Below are 20,045 nucleotides of genomic sequence, written 5' to 3'. Positions count from 1 at the left end.
GTTTACTAAGGTTAAAATAAATTATGAAAAAAAATTATGCAAATACAAACAGAAAGTAAACAACAAATAAACAGGCATAAGATGAATTAGATTAAAACAAATCAATAAAAAATTAGACTACAGTAAATGGGTGGATTTAAGAAAAAAAGCATAAATAAAATGAGGTTAAAATGTGTAATATATGAATAAAATACAGTACTATAGAAGTACACTAATGAACAGAAAAATATTACAGTAACAGACTAGTATATTAAATAGTTGACTGATTTTTCACATTTGGAAAAAACATAAAAACAAAAGAATTCATAATAGAATAAAAAAACAAACAATAACAATAAAAAATACAGTACTTTGTGATTGTTTTATTTTATAGCCACTACATATGATGCAATTAATACACACACACACACACACACACACACATATATATATACTTTTTTAGATTTTTAGAATGGGTTTGGGGTGTTTGGGGTCCGTACTATGATCAAGAATGAAACCCCTGCTTGAAGGCGCAGTCAGCGCAGGTTAATAGATTATGAAAGACAGGCGCGTCTCTGATTGGCTGGTGCTGCGGAAACTTGAGGTCTCACTATCGTCAGTTCATTCCCTCAGCCAATCAGTCCGTGGCCTCTGCCCGCATACGTCAACCTCCTTCTTGCCACAGCCAATGAGCGACGGGCCCGTGCCCGCACGCGTCGTCTGCTCTTGTCTCAGCCAATGGTCATATGTAAAGTTCTGTGACATTAAAAGCCATCGTAGAGCTGGCGCAGGTAGAAGAAGAGCTTCTCACAGGTGAGTCTACAAGCCGTTCCTGCAGAAATACAGACTCTTACACTACGATATTTGCTGTAATATGATTTTAGAAAGGTTAGATTGAGAAATAACTACGCTTTTTGCTTGCCCTATTTAGTTAGAGTAATGTAAACACGCGAGAAAGCAATGCATGTGTTGTTTGTGAAATTATTTTAATATATATTTGCGTCTGACAGATAAATAAAATGTCTGTAGATCATGCTTCTGATTGTTATTTAATAGACCGGCCGTTAATGCGCATGCATTAATACGACTAAAATAATCAATTACAGTTTTTCTGTGATGTTTAAGCATTTGTTTATTCGGTCGTTTATGGATATGCAACTAAACCAGATGATTTTTCTTGTCTGGCTACAAAATATAATGCCGTGAAACGGTAACACTTTACAATAAAGTTCCTTAGTTAACATGATTTAACATGATAACTAAGAATAATCAATATTTAGTATTTATGAATCTTAGTTAATGCTAATTTCAGCATGACTTAAGATTGGAAAGACTCATGAACCTGTCGAGCTTTAACTCATGTTCATATAACACCGTCCTGATAGGATGCAGTTCCATATCAACTACCTGTCCTTCAGGCAAGTGATAACTGAGTCTCACTAATCTTCATGTCATTTGTGAGTACAGTTACTCATCCGGAGAGTCCCACTGACTCGCTGCCATGGAGGTGAACGGCACAGCCAACATCCTGTCTTCAGCGTATCTGGCGGTGGAATTTGTGGATTCATTTCTTCCAGAAAATCCGCTGCAGGAACCTCTGCGGCACGCGTGGAACCACATGCTGCAGAGCTACAGCAAGTTCCAGATCGCCACCTGGGGCTCCCTCATCGTCCACGAACTGATCTATTTCCTCTTCTGTCTGCCTGGATTTATCTTTCAGTTCCTCCCTTTCATGCAGAAGTATAAGATCCAACCAGTATGTGGAATTAAAGCATTTCATTTGAACTATTTTAATTGGAATATTCATATATTTTGATGTTAAAAATAGAAAATGAAATGAACTCCTTACGCATGTTTTTCAACGCTGTTGCAGGATAAACCAGAGACGTGGGAGAAACAGTGGAAGTGCTTTAAGATGCTGCTGTTTAATCACTTTTGCATCCAGCTACCGCTCATCTGCGGGACGTATTACTTTACTGAGTTCTTCAGCATTCCTTATGACTGGGACTCCATGCCTCGCTGGTGAGAACACCTCTTAGATTTATTTTGAAGTGATCATGATAAAAATCACAATAGGGTTTAAGAAGTTACAGTCAGAGCCCTGAGCTTGTACTGTGGCTTTAAGCAAATCTTGTTTTTATTATTTTTAAACATTTTTTCTCACCATCTCAGGCCCTTTATATTGGCCCAGTGTTTTGGTTGTGCAGTGATTGAAGACACGTGGCATTACTTCCTCCACCGAGCCCTGCATCATCGCAGAATCTACAAATACATTCATAAAGTCCATCATGACTTCACTGTAAGTTACTCGCAGTCAGTATGATAGCCATGACTTGAAGAGACATTTTTGGTGACTTTAAACCATTACGTTAGTTTTATATTGCAATATGTAAATGTGTATAACAATATATTGTGTCGGTATATATCACAATACAAAAATGCTACAACATTGATTGTGGATAGTGACAATACGTATTGTATAGAGTTCACTCAAAAATTAACATGCTATTTAAGCTTTTATTTACATATAAACAGTGAACAATGTACATACAAAGAGAACTAAATATACAGACACAGAACACAGAAGCTCGTGCATTTGAGTTTTCATGTTTATTCATTATTATGAATAAATTAGAAATAAAATGTTTGTAGTCCTGGACACAGTGCAAGCATGTATCTATCATAATTCTATTTTAGCTAAGTAATAAATCTTTCTATTCTGGTGTCACCTTGCTGTACTTAACTGACTATAAAATGTCTTAGAAGTAATCATTATTTAGTACTTTATTAAATTTGATCAAATTTTCTTAATGATAGATGATTCGTTTTCGTGTATTTTAGGCTCCATTTGGCATGCAGGCAGAATATGCCCACCCGCTGAGACTCTGATTCTGGGGGCTGGATTCTTTATTGGCATCATGGTCTTCTGCAATCATATGGTTTTGCTCTGGGCTTGGGTCGCCTTCCGGCTTCTTGAAACCATCGGCGTTCACAGGTGAGCTCAGTACACACACTGCAGAATTGCCAGTCAGTGTTCCTTCACATGGACTCTTGAGCTTTTTTACTCTGGCTACATTTGAAGTCTAAGCTTCTTAGTGATTAGATCATAATAGTTAACTGATAATAATGAATCCTAATATGGATTTCAACTATACGGTTTGCAATTGTGGTCGCTGAATAAACGCCCATAAGCAACCCTCAATGTGACAATACAAAGTATTGTTCCTTGTTTTAAAAAAATAAATAAAGCGTAACTCAATGAGTAAACAAGTTTGAGTTGAAAATGACATAAAAAACTAATTAAATTAACTGAAAATGACTAATTAATTGGTAGTCATGATTACAATTTTGAGATTTATTGACTAAACCTGGATTAAAATTTATACCTGTTTAGTCCACTAAAACTTGATTTTAAAAAAATGCAGAATACAGAAAATGTTGACCAAATATGCTAAAATCTATTAAAAAAATATTTGACATAGGAGTAAGATGAATTATAAAATAGCTGGTTAAAATGAACACTGGTGCTATGGGGTCTATACATATGTTCTCTGTCATGTTTATAACAACCTATTACAACACTAGAGGGCACTATATTGAAAATGTATTTATTTTATAACCTGAGCAACAATTAAACTACATCACCAGAAGTATCTGAGCACAACAAGTTTGACTACAATATTAATTCTCTGAATAATATAACAAAATATTAAATGGACTACTAAATGACTTTATAGTATTAGTTTCATTCTTTGGTCCTCTCTTTAGCGGTTACGACATTCCTCTGAACCCCCTACATCTGATTCCATTCTACGCCGGAGCTCGTTTCCATGACTTCCACCACATGAATTTTGTGGGCAACTATGGATCTACTTTCACCTGGTGGGACAAACTCTTCAACACCGATTCCCAATTTAAGAAGCATTACTCATTTCATAAAGCTGTGAAGAGCGACTGATTGAGGAAGATGCGCTTCACCGTCACCCAGAGCGATCTATCTCTCTTGTTGGACTCTTGTGTGGGCTCCGCTTGGTCTGATGCTTTTTTTTGCATCGCCTCCTGCTGCACACACCGACTGTAAAGTATTTAAAATCAGACTGAATGGATTTAAATGAATGCCAGCTTCTTACAGCAACGTGCCTTTGAAAAGAGAAAAAAAAAACACACCCCGCTGTTATTATTAGACCACTGGTACTCCAAAGGACTGTTTGGACTTCAGCCTGTGTTCTCAATTATTATAAACATTCATCTGTTTCAAGTAATAATGACATTATTGCTCAAAAGCACTTTACTTTCACATAAACAAAGATGGAATGTTATAAATGGTTATTTTTGTAATGCCTTATTTTTCTTTTTCTTTTGCTTTGTTGCCTTACCTGATTTTTTGCTCAGTTTCTGTAAAGATTTTGTAACTTCCACAGGTACCACCTATAGCATATAGATGTGCCTTGGAAAGGATTTGTGGGGAACAATGATTAAAAAAACAAAACAAAACACTTTTAGAGGGAGAAAAAAACTCCCAAACATAGATCTCAAAATGTGTTTTCATTCCGTATTCACATTCACTGATGAAGTCAAATGTTGCATATGAGGTGAGATATACATATTAAATACATGATATTAAAGAATCATGTGATTGCAAAACCCATCTTCTTTTTTACTTAAGAGAAAGTACAGCGTCTGAAAGCTGAATATTACAGAAAATTAGGATAATTAGGTATTACAACCCAGTTCCTCTAATAATTATGTTATACTATATTTTATACTTCTATAGGGTACAAGCATACAATTTCAATATAATTTTTCAAATAATGACAGTAGGCTATTTCTAAATTAGTAATTTATGGAGAGACCTATTAGGTACATTTGACAGATGCTAATTTTATTAATAAGATAAATTAATTGTAAAAATATAAAAATGAATAATGCTTTGTTAGAATATAATGATATAGCATCGTGAGGAACTTTATCTAACAATGAACACATATATATAAATAGTCAATAATAACCAAAATGAACCCATATTTATGTGCAAAAGGAGAAGTTCATACAGACTTGAGGATCAGGAAAGTCTTTCATTTTTAGGTGATTTTTAATGTTCACATATCACGGTCTCATCAACCCACCATTCAGATAAAGTAATGCGTTTACTTAAGAATATTTCAAGAATATTTCTTAAGAAGAATATTTCAAGCTTTAAGTAGTATTCATACGAGTGTATTTACATTTAATTGAATCTGATTATCGGATACTTCGTTCGTCATCACACAAGCCACGCCCCTGCAGGGGTAGCACCGTGCGCGTGCACCAATTGCGCGTCCGTAATCTTCGCGCTGCACGTCCGCGGTTTGACGCGCGTCCCCGCGGCTAAACAGGTAGTCAGGACTCGCGCTCACGCGTCAGTTCTGCGGTTCGTACGGGACACGACACGGAAAACCAGAGAGACAGACGCGCAGGAGAGAAACGAGAGAAAGACCGACAGCGGCGCTAAGAGAGACGAGACGGGAGCGATGACGGCGGCGGTGTTTTGCGGGGCTCTGCTGATGCTGTCCCTGGCCTCAGGCGGGGATGCTGCGGGGGAAGGAGGCATCTCCTTCGAGTACCACCGGTATGAGGAGATGCGGAAAGCGCTGGTGTCCGTCTGGCTCCAGTGCCCCTCCATCACCCGCATCTACACGGTGGGCGAGAGTTACGAGGGCCGAGAGCTGCTCGTGCTGGAGATGAGCGACAACCCCGGGGTCCACGAGCCTGGTGAGAGATCGGCGTTAACTGTTACAGATGACAATACAGAAACACAGACCGTCGTGCCATTAATCAGTGAAGCTCCGTAAAGCAGCGTAAGCGAGCGTTTTTCTCTGCGTGCCATGTTTATCCACGCTGCAAGAAATTACATTAGGCCATTAATCGATAACAAATCGATAAAGGGGGTTCTCCTATTACAGCCGCCCTTCGAGGGAAATAAACCCGTGTGTTATATTCGTTTTTTATTTATTTAACGTTTTATCCTTCGCTGACAGCCGCGAGCGATGTGAGAGGTTGATGAAAACCTGAAGACGTCTTACTGAATCGCTGTACTTGATATCAGCAGCTAAATGCAAACCCGTCTCTAATAGGTGCGTTGCGGTCGAACAGGGATTGCATCGGGACCGCTCTGCGTGGCCACGGTCGTATTGGTTTAATAACGTTCATCAATCACATCGGCTCGCTGTGACGCGCAGGTGCGCTTTGGCGTGTCCGCGCGCTCACGGAGATGTGATGACAGCGGCTGACGGCGCGCCATTTTGCGAGGGTTGCAGAATGAATATTATTGCACATCAATTAGAGACTCGGTTGCGAGGCTTATCGCACCGCTTCTTAGCAGATACGCTGGCGTACATATTAACTGTAACGTTTATATTGCTTATTACTTGACTGAACACTAGTTTCATCCATGAATGAAGGAGGCTTCGTCTCCTAAATGAGGGCCGGTTATAATATTGCCCTGGACTGCTGTCATTATTCACGACTGATTGATAAAGGATTACGAAGAAATCAGTGTTTTTGATGCAGATCTTTATGGTAGGCCTGTGTCACGGTGATTAAGGTTTGAGTAATATGGCTTAAGCATGAAAGTAATACTGTGATTTAGTTTGTGTTGTGTAAGCTGATGTAGGGTACTATGGGTTTTAAATCCTTGATCTGAAGCTGTATACTAATTAGTTAATAGTGTGCTCTACTTAGATTTTGGATTGCACTTCTTTTGCGGTCTGGAATTAGGCTGATGGATTAAACTAATCATTGAACACCTCGTACTGAAACCTACATAGAGAGCGCATCCGTTTTTAGGAGTGATCGTTTTTGATCATTTGTACTCTGTGTATAATACATGATTACTGAAACTCAGTGGAGGTATGATATTATGCATTCATCTTATCTTAATCTTAAACGATTTTTTATACATACAGGCCTTTAGATACAATGTCTGTGTTACATCGTCTGTTTTATCCGTTTACTCAGAGATCATTCAACTTATATAAAAAACACCTTTCTTGACCCTATAACACTTTCATTTTAAGGTGTCCTTGTTATATGTTACATGCACTTACTATTATAATAATTCTTAATTATGCATAATTGCAAGCCAGTAACCCTAAACCAAACCCTAATCCTAACCCTAACCATATAGTAAGTACATAGTTAAATGTATAATTACATTGTAGATAAGTCAAGGACCCTTTGAATTTAAGTGTACTGTAACCTGAATATCTTTTGATTAGAATAACGGGTTTCACTTTATATTAGATGGCCTTAACTACTGTGTACTTACATTTAAATTAATGATACAATGCATGAGTACATACATGTTTTTACATTGTACTTATATAAAAATACTTTCATGTAATTACATCTGTAATTCATTTATAATGACCTTGTTGACCCATCCCTTACCCCTTAACCCACCTTTTAACCTACCCATACCACCAAACCGGTCTCTATCTTTACCCGTATCCCACCTCAACAGCAGGAGGAGCGTTTTGCAATACATTATGAACACAATAAGTGCATAGTTCTTATAGTAGATAAGGCCACCTAATATAGAGTGCAACCAAATAAAGTCATGAATTAATATTAGTTAATACGTTAGATATCGTAGGTTCTAATCTATAGGTTCATTTTAAATTCTGTATACTAAAATTCTATGTATTATTCACATTTTATATTGTAGAAATTAATTAAAAAACAAGCTAACAAAATAATATTTGAAGAGTTACATTTAATGGAATTAAATAATTTAACTACCAAGTGAATGTAATTGTAATCAATTATAGTTACTGAGAAAAAAGTGAAAATGTTAAATGATCACAAAGGGAGATAGATCTGAATTATTTTCACACACACAGATTTAATTAACTTCTTGTATGAGTTGCATAGACTGCTCTAAAATATGAGACACCAATGTTTCAATATACAGAATATGGCAAATGCTTATCCTGTAATTGTTTGACTTTCTGTTTTGGGTTTATCTATGCGCTTTATAATTGAAGTTTTTTTTCCAAGGCATTGTTGGATAGAGCCTGTCCTCTAAACGAAAAACAACTCCATAGGTTGTTTGTGCAAGCACCTTATTACGACCTATTTTTAACGTTTTAAACTTATGCACCCTGTAGCGTCAAAATAATGACAGTGTTAGGTTGTGTCTGTCGTCATAAAATGACGTATGTGGATGTCATGTGGACTTTTTACACTGATCTCAAGGTAATTCATACATATTTTGCTTATTATGACCACACCTAACCCACCTCTTACAGAAATGTACATTTATGTAAAAAGCGCATTCTCTGGGATCAATCCCATGATCACATGACTACAATCCATCATATATATATCAACTGAGCCATGTGAAACTTGAGTTGTGACACAGATAGAGTACAAAACATTATTATGACAGACTATTCGGGACAGGTTGGTTGGATGCCACTGTTTCACATAACAGCTATCCAAAGATTTAATTTCAAAAACAATATCTTAGCTATTAAACTATATCTTTTCATGACTGTAAACCAGTATTTATTCTCAGAGTGATGAAGTAAAAAGCCATGATTTTGTGGTGGCTATGCTTACAATTAAATTATTGCTTTAAATAATTTGCCATGCTTCAAGTGTTTTAACAAGATTACCACTTGAAAACATTATAATTTAGAAAAGGAACCAAAAAGTTACTTCAAATGTAATCAGTTACCTTAATATCATAAAGTAATCGAAATGGTTACACTACATTTTAAACAGAGTAACTAAGTAATTTGTACATATAATATATAATCTGTTACATATTCAAAGTAGCATCCCAACACTGTTAATATTAAGAAATAATTCAGTAAATATAGTATAATATGTTTAATCTATGATAATGAATTAATAATGATAACAGATTAACAAAAGCTGTAAATGGTAAATTATATATTTATGATATCTAATGAATTAATGTTAACTGTAAAATGTCTGTAAAACGCCAGTTTAGATATTATAGCTCAGCTGTAGTACCTGGACATATATTATGAAATGACACAGAATATCAAATTCTGCTAAAGTCATGCATTTGATTTCTATTCTTGACACATGTAGTTCATCCAGCATGTTGACTAAGCAAAACTCATTCACAGCCTTGTGCTGATGTTGTGTTCTGTGTCTACAAGAGTGCTAAGACGTTCAGCTGTTATCCTAAAGGTAGGGCCCCTGTTCCTTAAATAGCACGGCTGGCTCTCCGTGCGTGTGTTTGCGTAGATATGACTCATGGCATTAAGGCTTTTATTGCTACCAGATGAGTTTCCAGCACCACCCACACCCTGTAGCTATGGGCAACCAGCTGCACCTCAGCAGCAGCGTACAGATGTGAGAGAGAAAGAGAGAGGATATCAAAGGGAGGCCCCGGCGTTGGCCGGGCGCTGCTAGCGTGGAGTGTTACGGCTGGGCAGAAATAGCAGTTGCCCTGGAGACAGATCAGCTTAGCACCATGAGCCATGCGCTTCCCTGTACTCAGTCAGATGAGGAAGAATTAGCGTGCGATGCCGTCTGCCACAGGGGCTGGGACTCAGCACTCAGAAACAGGCCATCTGGTGCTCCGCTGAGTGAGCATGTGACAGCACTTACATCAGATACACACATTCACACATGCGATAAGATCTGGTGTTTTTACTGCCTAGCTCCTTCCAGAGCCTTGACTTAATTGTCTTTGTGCATTGTCTTTATGCATTTCCCCACATGAAAGGTCGAGTACCGTCATTAATATCAGTCACATTAGTGTTTAGAGCATTCATCAAACCCCACTATTTAATCCTGTTGTTTTTGTTATGTTAGTTTTTTTGTGGGGAGGGCTCTGGGGGTTAAGTATGTAATAAATGTACTGTAAGCTAATAAGTTACATTTAATTTAAATAATGCACATATTTGAACAGCTCATTCACCCCAAATTAAAATGTTGTCATCTTTTACTTATGACTTGAGTGATGACTATCTGGGGAAGAAAATTATAAATATGACATTAAATAAATAAATTAAATAATAAAAAAAAATCTGCCTTTTTGCTTGCAATTACGAATTATTTCTCACATTTTTTTAATGAATATCAGCTTGTCATTCTCTCTTTTCAACCTTTTTTCAGAGTCATGAGTTTCTAATCCACACTTATGGCTTTTTTTTTCAGAATTGACAAACTCACAGCTGTTGGTTTAAATTGAGTTATAAATTTCAAACTAAAAGCTTGTACACACCAGGACAAGTATCACGCTCAAATATCGCCTTGTGACTAAACAAAGGGCACTAATGTGAATCTGCACAAAGAAATGTAAAATGGAAAGCGTAAAAAAAAAGCGTATACCGGGGTATTTCTGTTCTTAGTTAAGCGTCGTCGGGTCATCATCAGTAAAAATTGCTTGGGTATGAACAGTGAAAAACACTGATGATATTCGTGTGCAATAAATGATAAAAAGTCAGAATTGTGGGATAACCCTGTTGACAAAAACAGCATATGCTGCTTAGATATGCTTTGAAGAATGGCTGCTGGTTTAAGCTGGTCATTAGCTGGTCATGTGCTGGTCCTTAGCAACTAGCTCCTGCTCAGGACCAACTTGACCAGCTTAAACCAGCTCAATCCAGCCGCCATGCTTCATAACATACCTAACCAGCATATGCTGGAGACACAGATAAATGTCATGTAAAATGTTACCCTGAAGGGCTATGCATATGTGAATATTATATAAATAAATTTTTCAAATCAAATTTATGCTTTAAATTTAGGTTAACATTAACAGGATTCATAGTCTGTGTGTTTAAACATCTGCTTTTAGTATCAAACGGTGACAGTATTGTAAAAAAATTATTTGCATTCCGATTCTGACATATAAACGTTTTTTTTTTTTCATATTTCATGTTTCCCTCCACTTTTTTATTATCTGCATTTCGTTCTACCACCACAATATGTGCACAGCTGCAAGTGATGCGACTATGATGTCTACTCCAAATGAGTGCATTGTAAAATATGAATACAACACAAAAGAGCTTATTTACAGCGATTTGACCTCCCAAGGTTAATAATCAGCATTTTCTGAACCTCTTTACTGACCAGTTGGTATATAAAAAAGAATATCAGGCTCTATTAATGGAAAGTGTCATATAATTCTGTTTTCCTCCGTATTGTACCTTTATTATGCGGAAAAAATAAGAGCATCTGAAGCAACTGAAGCCCTCTGTCTCTTTGTGGTTTTTAGCACAGGGGGTGTGAAGAAAATGGTATCTTCCAGTGAGCACAAGTTCATTAATAATACATGCTAGAGGATTCCACATCTGTTTTCATTCTCTCTGTTCTCTCTCTCTCTCTCTCTCTCTCTCTCTCTCTCTCTCTCTTTTTATAGATTGCATCATCTGTCCTATAGGAGATCATTAGTTATTTCGGACAGGAATATAGTTTAGCCTTTGAACAGTGGAGAGCATTCTCTATAGATCAAGCCTTTCCTCTAAATCATTTTTATCTCGACCAAGCAACCATTACTGCATCACTGCAGTCAGATCTGCTGTTGAGATGTGTTTTATGTCATACATGGGCTGACCGTTGGTGAAATATGTATTCAGCGTTTCCACTGAAGAAGTGTGCTGAATCAATTATTTTGAATTAATGGTCTCCTTTGGTCAACATAGCCATGGAAACCAGCATTTCTTTGACGTTAATGGCACTGTTTGTGTATGTCTTTAAGAGGTTCGACTTGCGTCAGAAGCACCCTTTCACTGACTGATTGATTCATGGACAGATGGGTTTAGTAGAAATACAATTATATAAAGAGGAATATAATCAAACCTAACGCTAAATGTTTCGATATATTTACATTTGTAAGGTTTATATAGTCTTATGTGTTATGTAAATTATGCTTTGGGTTTTTGTCATCATGTGGTGAGGCTCAGAAAGATTAAAATAAAATCCCTTTCTCCCTTCCTCACGCTTTTCCTCTCGTGAAGATGAGACAGCAGTTTCTGCTCTCTAAGGCACTGCACTTCTCATCTTTGGGCTCACTGTTCTCTCAGTGTGTGTCTTTCTGGCTAAAACACAGCAAGAGAGATTGAAAAGGAAAGGGCAGCCTGCTCCAGTAAACATGATGCTGTGCTAGTGTGTGCTTTGTTTTTCAGTTGTATTTTATTTTACCGTTACACCTATTAGTTGCGCTTTAGCATGCGCATTACTAGACTATCAATTATTTATTAGCGTTAAATTCATCACATATTAATACCTTATTCTACATGACCTTATTCTACATCCCTAACATGCCCAATACCTAAACTTAACAACCACCTTACTGACTATTAGTAAGTAGCAATAATTAATAAGGATTTATTGAGGGAAAAGTGTTGCCTATTCTAAAGTGTTACAGAAATCTGCATTTTGTATCGATGAAAATAAAGGGCACATATTTTGCGGTCCTTTGAATCAACACTTGATACCATAATTAAATAAATAATTATTAGCATAAACCTGCTATTAAACATATCTTTACTGAATTGCTCGATTTGATTAGTTTGTATATTGTTATAAGTTCGAAAGGAATCAAAGCTGATACCGAATTTCAAAAACCCATGCATTCCTCATTATGCCTCCATTCTGCAGCATTCACGTATTGTACAGCACTTGGCTGATAAGATTAGAAACCTGGAACTACTCTGTAACTGCATAAATATTAAATATCATTTAAAAAACACAGGCGGAGCTATGGCATCAATGCTGTGATGCTGCTGTGGCATCAATAAAACATCTTTATTGTATATTATTGTGTTTCTGCGTGCATTAAAAACTAAATGCGCATAATGTAAATAAATACATTTAGTCAGCATGATGCATTAAATTGGTAAAATAGAAATCTTTATTATAAATGTCTGTACTGCTAAAGACATTAACATTTATGATCTCTATTTCAAATAAAGGGTGTTATTTTTATTCGTCTGCATATCCTGAACATTTTATCACAGCTTGCACAACTGTTTTTAACATTGATAATCACTAAATCAGCCTATTAAAATGATTTCTAAAGCATATACAAAATAGAAAGCTGTTCATTTAATTTTTATAATAATACCTTATTTTTGATTGACTAAATATAGCATAATATGCAAAATCGAAAACTGACTCAGTTTAAGATGAATTGTTATTTACTGTATTTATCAACAGTCCTAATGTGTATATTTATCCCACTGTGAGATCCAATATACAACCTACATTGGCTTGCCGAAGGATTTATGGTTTACAGATTGGTCTGTTATATTTAATCTTTTTTTAAATATTTTATTCGAGGCACATAGTTTCAGGTTTGAAATCCTTTACTAAAACTTTGGTAAATGCAAATATCTGATAGCACATTTAACACCGATCTAAAAGTGACATTTTAGTTATATGTACATTTGAAGGCTACGGATTTGTATTAGAAACAGATGTAAACAAAATGCTGTTGTCCTGAGTGAGGTTAACAGACACCACGTAACAGTTCTCATCTTTCTCTTGACGTATATGCTCTTAGTGAGGAAGGGAAAAGAGAGGTAGTAAACAAAGCAAGGAGAAAGGTGACGAGATGAGTGTGTGAAAGATGGTGTTGATGTTGAAGTGATGTCTTTTTGTTTGTCTGTTTTGCTGATGGATTAGCAGTCTCCCCTTCCTGCCTGCACCTCCCTTCATCTGTACAGCAGATGATTTCCTCATTACTGCTATCAGAACCAGTTTGCTTTATTTGGATAAGACATGCATATAAAACTCTTTCGTAATAACAGTCTGTGTGGGATTTCACACTTTTTCTGTTCTTCCTTAGGGCTGTAAAAGCTTTTATTGTCAAAAACAGTTTGACACTGAAAATTCACAGCATCACTTATGGAGTTTACTTTAATAATACCCAACGTATTACTTGTTATTCTATGAAAAAGAATGAAGACAATCATCATTTTGAAGTCTCTTTCTCTCTCTTTAACAGATGCTGTTATTTAACAAAAGATAGATTTTGAAAAAAAAACATAACTTTTCATAACTGTAATGTTTTGAATGTTATTTTAAATTTAAATTTTTAAATTTCTATTATTGTATTCTTGTTTGATACGCAAATTCTTATTTATATATATTTCAAAAATTTTCATCATTATTTTATCACAGTGCGACAAAAATATTGCTTGTAACTAAACAAATAAACAAAAAATAATTTTAACAAAAAATAGTTGATGTGTTTGAATGTATCTTATCTTTAGATTGTTGATTAAAAGTGAACTTGTATGACAAATTCAAAGTATTACCTCGTTGAATTGGTCTTAAAAGTATATTTTATGTTCACTGTGGTTAAAAACGATATTTATTAAATGATTGCGTTGCTTATCAGCTGATATAAAATATATTTATAGCAAATGCTGAACACTCTCTCCGATGGTGCGCTGGAAGCTGGAATACAAAGTACATGACGTGTTAATTTGCGCAATCTTGGAAATTCTTGACATCGTCTTTTCCACCACTGGAGGACATCCTTGGGCCCGTGTGCTTCTGATCCGTCTAACTTGATTTTTAAATATCCTGCAATTTCGGAATCAATTGAGACGTCGCTGTCTATGGTATCATCTGCATCCTCCCATTCTGCAAAGTCCTGAAAAGCAGACTTTTTTGCTGGTGGTGGTAGGTTTTCCTCTCTGTTTTCATCAAAGCCCAACTCGTCAACTAGCACTTTGACAGCAATAATCACAGCTTGTCTTTCTTGATCATCAATCATCTTTAACTGACGCAGTTTGGGAGTGAGGAATGTCGCTATTTTGTAGAGAATGTGAATTCCAGTTGGTGCCAAACTTTTCGGTGACATTAGTTCGTCCAGACGTTACATGCAAGTCGATGCAATTTCACTCGCAGTGGTTTCTGAGTTTTACGGACCACGGCAGAACTAGAGACGCACTCAAGGCTGTATTGTCTGACTCCAAGTCATTGGTTGCGTCTTTGAATGGCTTCAAAAACATCACCAGGGTTTTAAGATTATTTTTGCTGATGCAAGCTACTTTATCAAACTGTTTATTTTCCAACAGGATTGTTGCAATGTCATCATACTGTTGAAACACAGAATCCAGCGTTTCGAAATTTGAATTCCATCTCGTTTCCACGGACTGCTTTAGAGACTTACTTAGCTTCACCTGCAGGCCAGAATGTTTAAAGTAGGTGACTAGTTTTTTTACGTCTTTCAGAAGGTGGCCAGCTTCGGGTGTTTTGTCCATCACAGTGGATGAGAATGCATGTGAAAGAATGATGTTGAGTATATGAGCGCTACAGTTCAGTCCCGTGAACCCGCCTAGAGCTGCGATCATGTTCGCTCCTCTGTCAGTGACAAAGACAAGTTTGTTTGCCTGTGAACTATCTATTCCAAATACTCTGAGATTCTGAAATAGTAAAGATCGAATGTTTTCGCCGGTTTTTGAAATGCCTGCATCGAAATGGTGTGGCAAAAAGCACTTTTGACACCAAGTCGTAATTTGCATCTGTGTAGTGTATTGTGGCTGATAGGAAAGAGGTTTTTCGGTAGTTTTCTGTCCAGATGTCAGTTGTCACTGCGCAACCATATTTTACAATTGTATCGGTCATGTCAGTGACAACAGCTCTTCTTAGTGTTTGTGCCCTTTCACTCAGATTTCGTGACAATGTCGTTGGATGTGGCAAAATTTCCTTCACATCAAATTTTCCAATCTTGGCTGCTGTATCAACGAGATGCTGCGCTAGTTTAAAGAAACCCTGTCCAGAAACGGTGTCATAAGGTCTTAGGTCGGCACATACAAAGTCAACGCATTTTTCTGTCGTTTCATCTTTTAGTGCACTTGACACTTTCGACTTACTTGCCATAAAGGACAGGGAAGTTTGGCCTTTCAAAACTGTGCACACATGACGCTTCAGACCTGAAGCTCCAGACTTGTGGCTGCTGTATGTGAGTATTTTGCAGCATTTGTCGCAGCTCGCAAAGGGAAGGTGCTTTCCATCGCCGTCACATACTATAGAAAAGCATTTCCAAATATCTGATTTCCCTTTGTTTGGCTTTGTAGTTTTGTATGTTCCTGTCTTTAATAATAAACTAATATCTGTAGCACTAAGCGCTCCACGTGTGTCATGCTCTTCAGACATTTTGCTTCGGTGTGGGCCTAGGGTCTTTGTTCCTCGCAAGAACCACGTGAGAATTTGCTTTCGACCTTGCGCCTGTAAATCGTTTTTTTTAATTATTATTTTGAGTTGTTCTTGTTGCTTTTGTGCAGCAGATAAATAATATTTTATTTCTTTTTAACAATTTAATTTTAAGATATTTCCATTTTGCGGGAGTCCCGCAAATAATTTTATTCTCCCGCAACCCGCACACACTTATCAAATTTCGTCCCGCGCCGCACTTGGTTGCGTCGGGTCCCGCGGGATTGCAGGTCTCTTCTTTAAGTCTCTCACTTTCTCACAGACTTTTTCTCAGACACCTACCCACATTACACATTCAGACGCACACTTCCTATGGGCAGGCCTGGGAATACTTTGCTTTGACATTAACATCTGCAAAAGAGTTTGGCGGTAATTTCATTTTAAAGTAATTGGAGCTTCAAAGTCTGGTTGTAAATGTGACAGGGACATACAGCCTCATATAAGAGCTTGAACACACACACACACACACTGTGGATATTTTGCACATGCTGCTCTTTAATTGTGAGATGCAGAATATTTAGATGTTCAGGGGAGGCAGTGAAATAGACGGCTAAAAAAGTCCAGAGCCTGCGAGGAACCCTGCTGAATAAAACAGCTCTTCCATCTGTTTCCAATCTGTGTGCATGGCAGATAAACGTGCATTCAGTACCGTATGCCTTTGTGTTCTTGCTTGACTGTTTTGTCGGCTTCTCTAAACAGGTCTGTCCGGTGCAAACACTGTTTTTAAAGCCTATGTGCTGCATAAGGTGCTTAAATATTATATAATGTTTACTGCGCAATGGCAGGTAAACATTGTTTGTGTGTTGTAATACGTAACACTAAAATTGTTTATCAGGCGTTAACTCTCAGAAGTTCATGTTTCTGAGATAAAGAAAGAAAAACGTGTGGTGTCCTTTCCTGGCCTCTGGTGATTTGTGCATGTTACCTGAGGGATGAAGTGTGTTTGCGTATGTTAGTGCTCATGTTTGAGCGTTGGATTGTTGGGGAGGGTTTAAATGGGTCAGCCCTTTGTTGTGTGAAAGCAGAGAGCATTCTGGAAGCTCTAAGGACAGTACCTGAGCCTATGTTTGCACTGGGTTTAGTGTTGATATATAATATATGTTTGTGTGTGTGTGTGTGTGCGCTGGCTTTTGTGGTTTATGGGGACAAAAATTTGTGTAATGTGATGGATAATGCGGAGGTATTACTATTTGAAGGTGGTTTATGAGAACACTTCCAATATCCCCATAATTCAAAACGCTTGAAAACATACTAAATGGCGTTTTTTAAGTTTCCTGTAAGGGGTAGGTTTAGGTGTAGGGTTGGTGTACGGCAATAGCACATGCAGTTTGTACAGTATAAAAACCATTAGCCCTATGGAGAGTCCTCATAAAACACAAATGCCAACATGTGTGTGTGTGTGTGTGTGTGTAAATGCACATATATTTTACCATACATTTCTATTCAAAGTGTGAACTAATAAAAACACATTTTATGCTTAAAGTTTGTAAATGTAATTAATGCTTATATTTTATATGAAACAATATGTAAAACAAATTTTGTAATAATAGATATTATAACTAAAACAGTATGATTATATGAGCACTGCAACAGCTTTGAAGGATTAAATGTGTGTGCTGAAGTTACATGATTTTATTACCACAGATTTGCCATACAGTTTTGTATCTGCAAAAACACTGTTATATATCTCTGGAATATATCTCTGTCCTTATATGTATATGCACATGTAAGAAAAAGTTAAATAAATAGTAGTTAAATAAATGAAGAAATGTTTGTGAATAGGTCCATTGTTAATAAGAATCCATTGTTTCTATACAGATGTATGTCTTTTATATATATCTGAAATGTCATGTATGCTTTCTGATTTTTCTACTCCATCTATTCAGTCAATCTAGTATTATAGATGTTATGCAGATTAATGTCGTCTCTCTCTGTCTTTATGCGAGTGTGTTGATCTTGACATCTGGCTAGGTGTTCACGGAGGAGTAATTCTCAGTAAATCCACAACCTAGACCCGAATCATTCAGCACACTCTAAAAAAACAAGTGGAGATCAAGGTCATTAAAGGAAATAAATAAAGCCATGTCTTCATTATACAAACAAAGGAGGTGCTTTTGTAATGGGAAACAAGAGAATATTATAAATAACCAAGATGAAGTCTAACATCTCATGTAAAATGAATAAAAAATAAAACAGCTCATAAAATATTGAGTTTGTTATTAAAATATTTAGCGTGTAGTAGCAATGACTTATACTTTTAGGCCTTATTGTACCCTATCTGTGGAAAGTGACAAGTATAGTAAAATATTTAATTGTGGTATTTTGCTTATTTTTGATTATCATTAGATATTTTGAATTGGTCTACTTTATTTATTGATCTATGTTCAGCAAGTTATGTACATCAGTGTTATTGCATAACCCATTAAATATAATATATTTTTTAAAGACATTAAATGTAATATTATGACCAAGTATCATAATATTGATTTACATCATACAATGTGTATAATAGTTGCTGAATGATTGACAAATTGTCCCAGACTTTAAATATGATCGGTAGGTAAGATAGTGCTTATGCTCTTTTTCGACATTTATACATGTGATTCATTACAAGTACAGTTCACTTTTTAAAAGATAATGCCTAAAATAACTATCAAGGCATCATTTAGTTGTTATTTTTGTGGGTTCATTTAACACACATGTGCATACAGTATCGTGTCATTAACTGTGCTTGTTTTTGTGTGATAGGTGAGCCAGAGTTTAAGTACATCGGGAACATGCACGGCAATGAGGCTGTGGGCAGAGAGCTTCTCATCTATCTGGCTCAGTATCTCTGTAATGAGTACCAGGAGGGCAACGACACCATCATCGACCTGATCCACTCCACGCGCATTCACATCATGCCCTCCATGAATCCTGACGGCTTCGAGAAAGCAGCCTCACAGGTAAACACACACACCTCACACAAGAAGAAGAATGCAGGCGTCTCTTTGGGTTTTGGCGTCCTTTGCTGCAAATGGGCCTAAAATGCTAAATAAAACGCCTAATTAGGGACATGTAGGGTTTTCGCACCTAATTTTAATTATGATAATTATGAATTGTCATTTGAATCAGCTCTCAATTCAAGTTTGGGGAATTGAATCTGAAAAGATTCACGTTGGTATGCAATTCAAGTATACCTTTAAATCACCTAATACGTCCAGCGTTTTAGGGCAATTTAAATGTATGTTACCAATATGAATTTACTCTGTGATCAGCAAAATAAATCAATTGGATTCTTCGCTTTACCTCGAGCAGGTAACAACGGATCTGGGCATGAGTTTGACTTTCCAGTTACATAACACACAAACAAGAATTCGTAATAATGAAACACAATTTATTAAACAGTACCTACTAATTGACAAGACTACACAGAGAAGACTAAACAAACACACACACACACACATGCATTCATACACACATTCGCGGGTTGGAAGGAAATGGATAATTGTCTGTCCAAAGTCTGTTAGCTAGTTCTGAGATCGCACTAAGAGCACCAACAAAGCAAAGTTAGGTTTAGCCTCGCTTATATGTGTCTGCGCCAATTCAGTAGAGACGGAAAGGTAGTTTTACCACTCGGCGTGTCTGGGGAAATCCCGGCTTGCTGATTGGGCAGGCTCGTCCGTGGGATGGCGTGGTCGGGCTTTCCCGGCCGTTTGAATGAAGTCTCTCTAGCTTGGTGGTTCGCTTTGGATGAACCGGGTTGGTTATGGAAAGGGCAGTGAGTGTCCGTGGAGTGATGTGGACGGAGCGGACCGGTCGAGGGTATCGGGTCGTTCTAGTTCGAGTCTTCTGACTTCTCCAAGTTCGAAGTTTCTCTGTTCCGTGGCGAT

General features: G+C 36.9%; 1 protein-coding gene and 1 pseudogene across 1 annotated transcript; both read left to right on the top strand.

Moving 5' to 3' along the window:
• The first annotated feature begins 697 nt into the window (after nucleotides 1-697).
• LOC122347963 (methylsterol monooxygenase 1-like) lies at nucleotides 698-4,623 on the top strand. The gene is given in 7 exon segments (XM_043243198.1): nucleotides 698-792; nucleotides 1,447-1,735; nucleotides 1,853-2,001; nucleotides 2,152-2,278; nucleotides 2,821-2,854; nucleotides 2,857-2,974; nucleotides 3,748-4,623. Coding segments are annotated over 6 exon segments (873 nt in total). The 5' UTR covers nucleotides 698-792; nucleotides 1,447-1,480; the 3' UTR covers nucleotides 3,938-4,623.
• A 672-nt stretch (nucleotides 4,624-5,295) lies between these two features.
• Nucleotides 5,296-20,045, top strand: part of LOC122342721 — a 31,196-nt pseudogene continuing 16,446 nt past the window's right edge.

Source organism: Puntigrus tetrazona, chromosome 1 (assembly GCF_018831695.1).
Source record: "Puntigrus tetrazona isolate hp1 chromosome 1, ASM1883169v1, whole genome shotgun sequence".
Lineage (NCBI taxonomy): Eukaryota > Metazoa > Chordata > Actinopteri > Cypriniformes > Cyprinidae > Puntigrus > Puntigrus tetrazona.
Note: the sequence above shows the minus strand (reverse complement) of the source record. Positions and strands in the feature narration are given on the sequence as shown.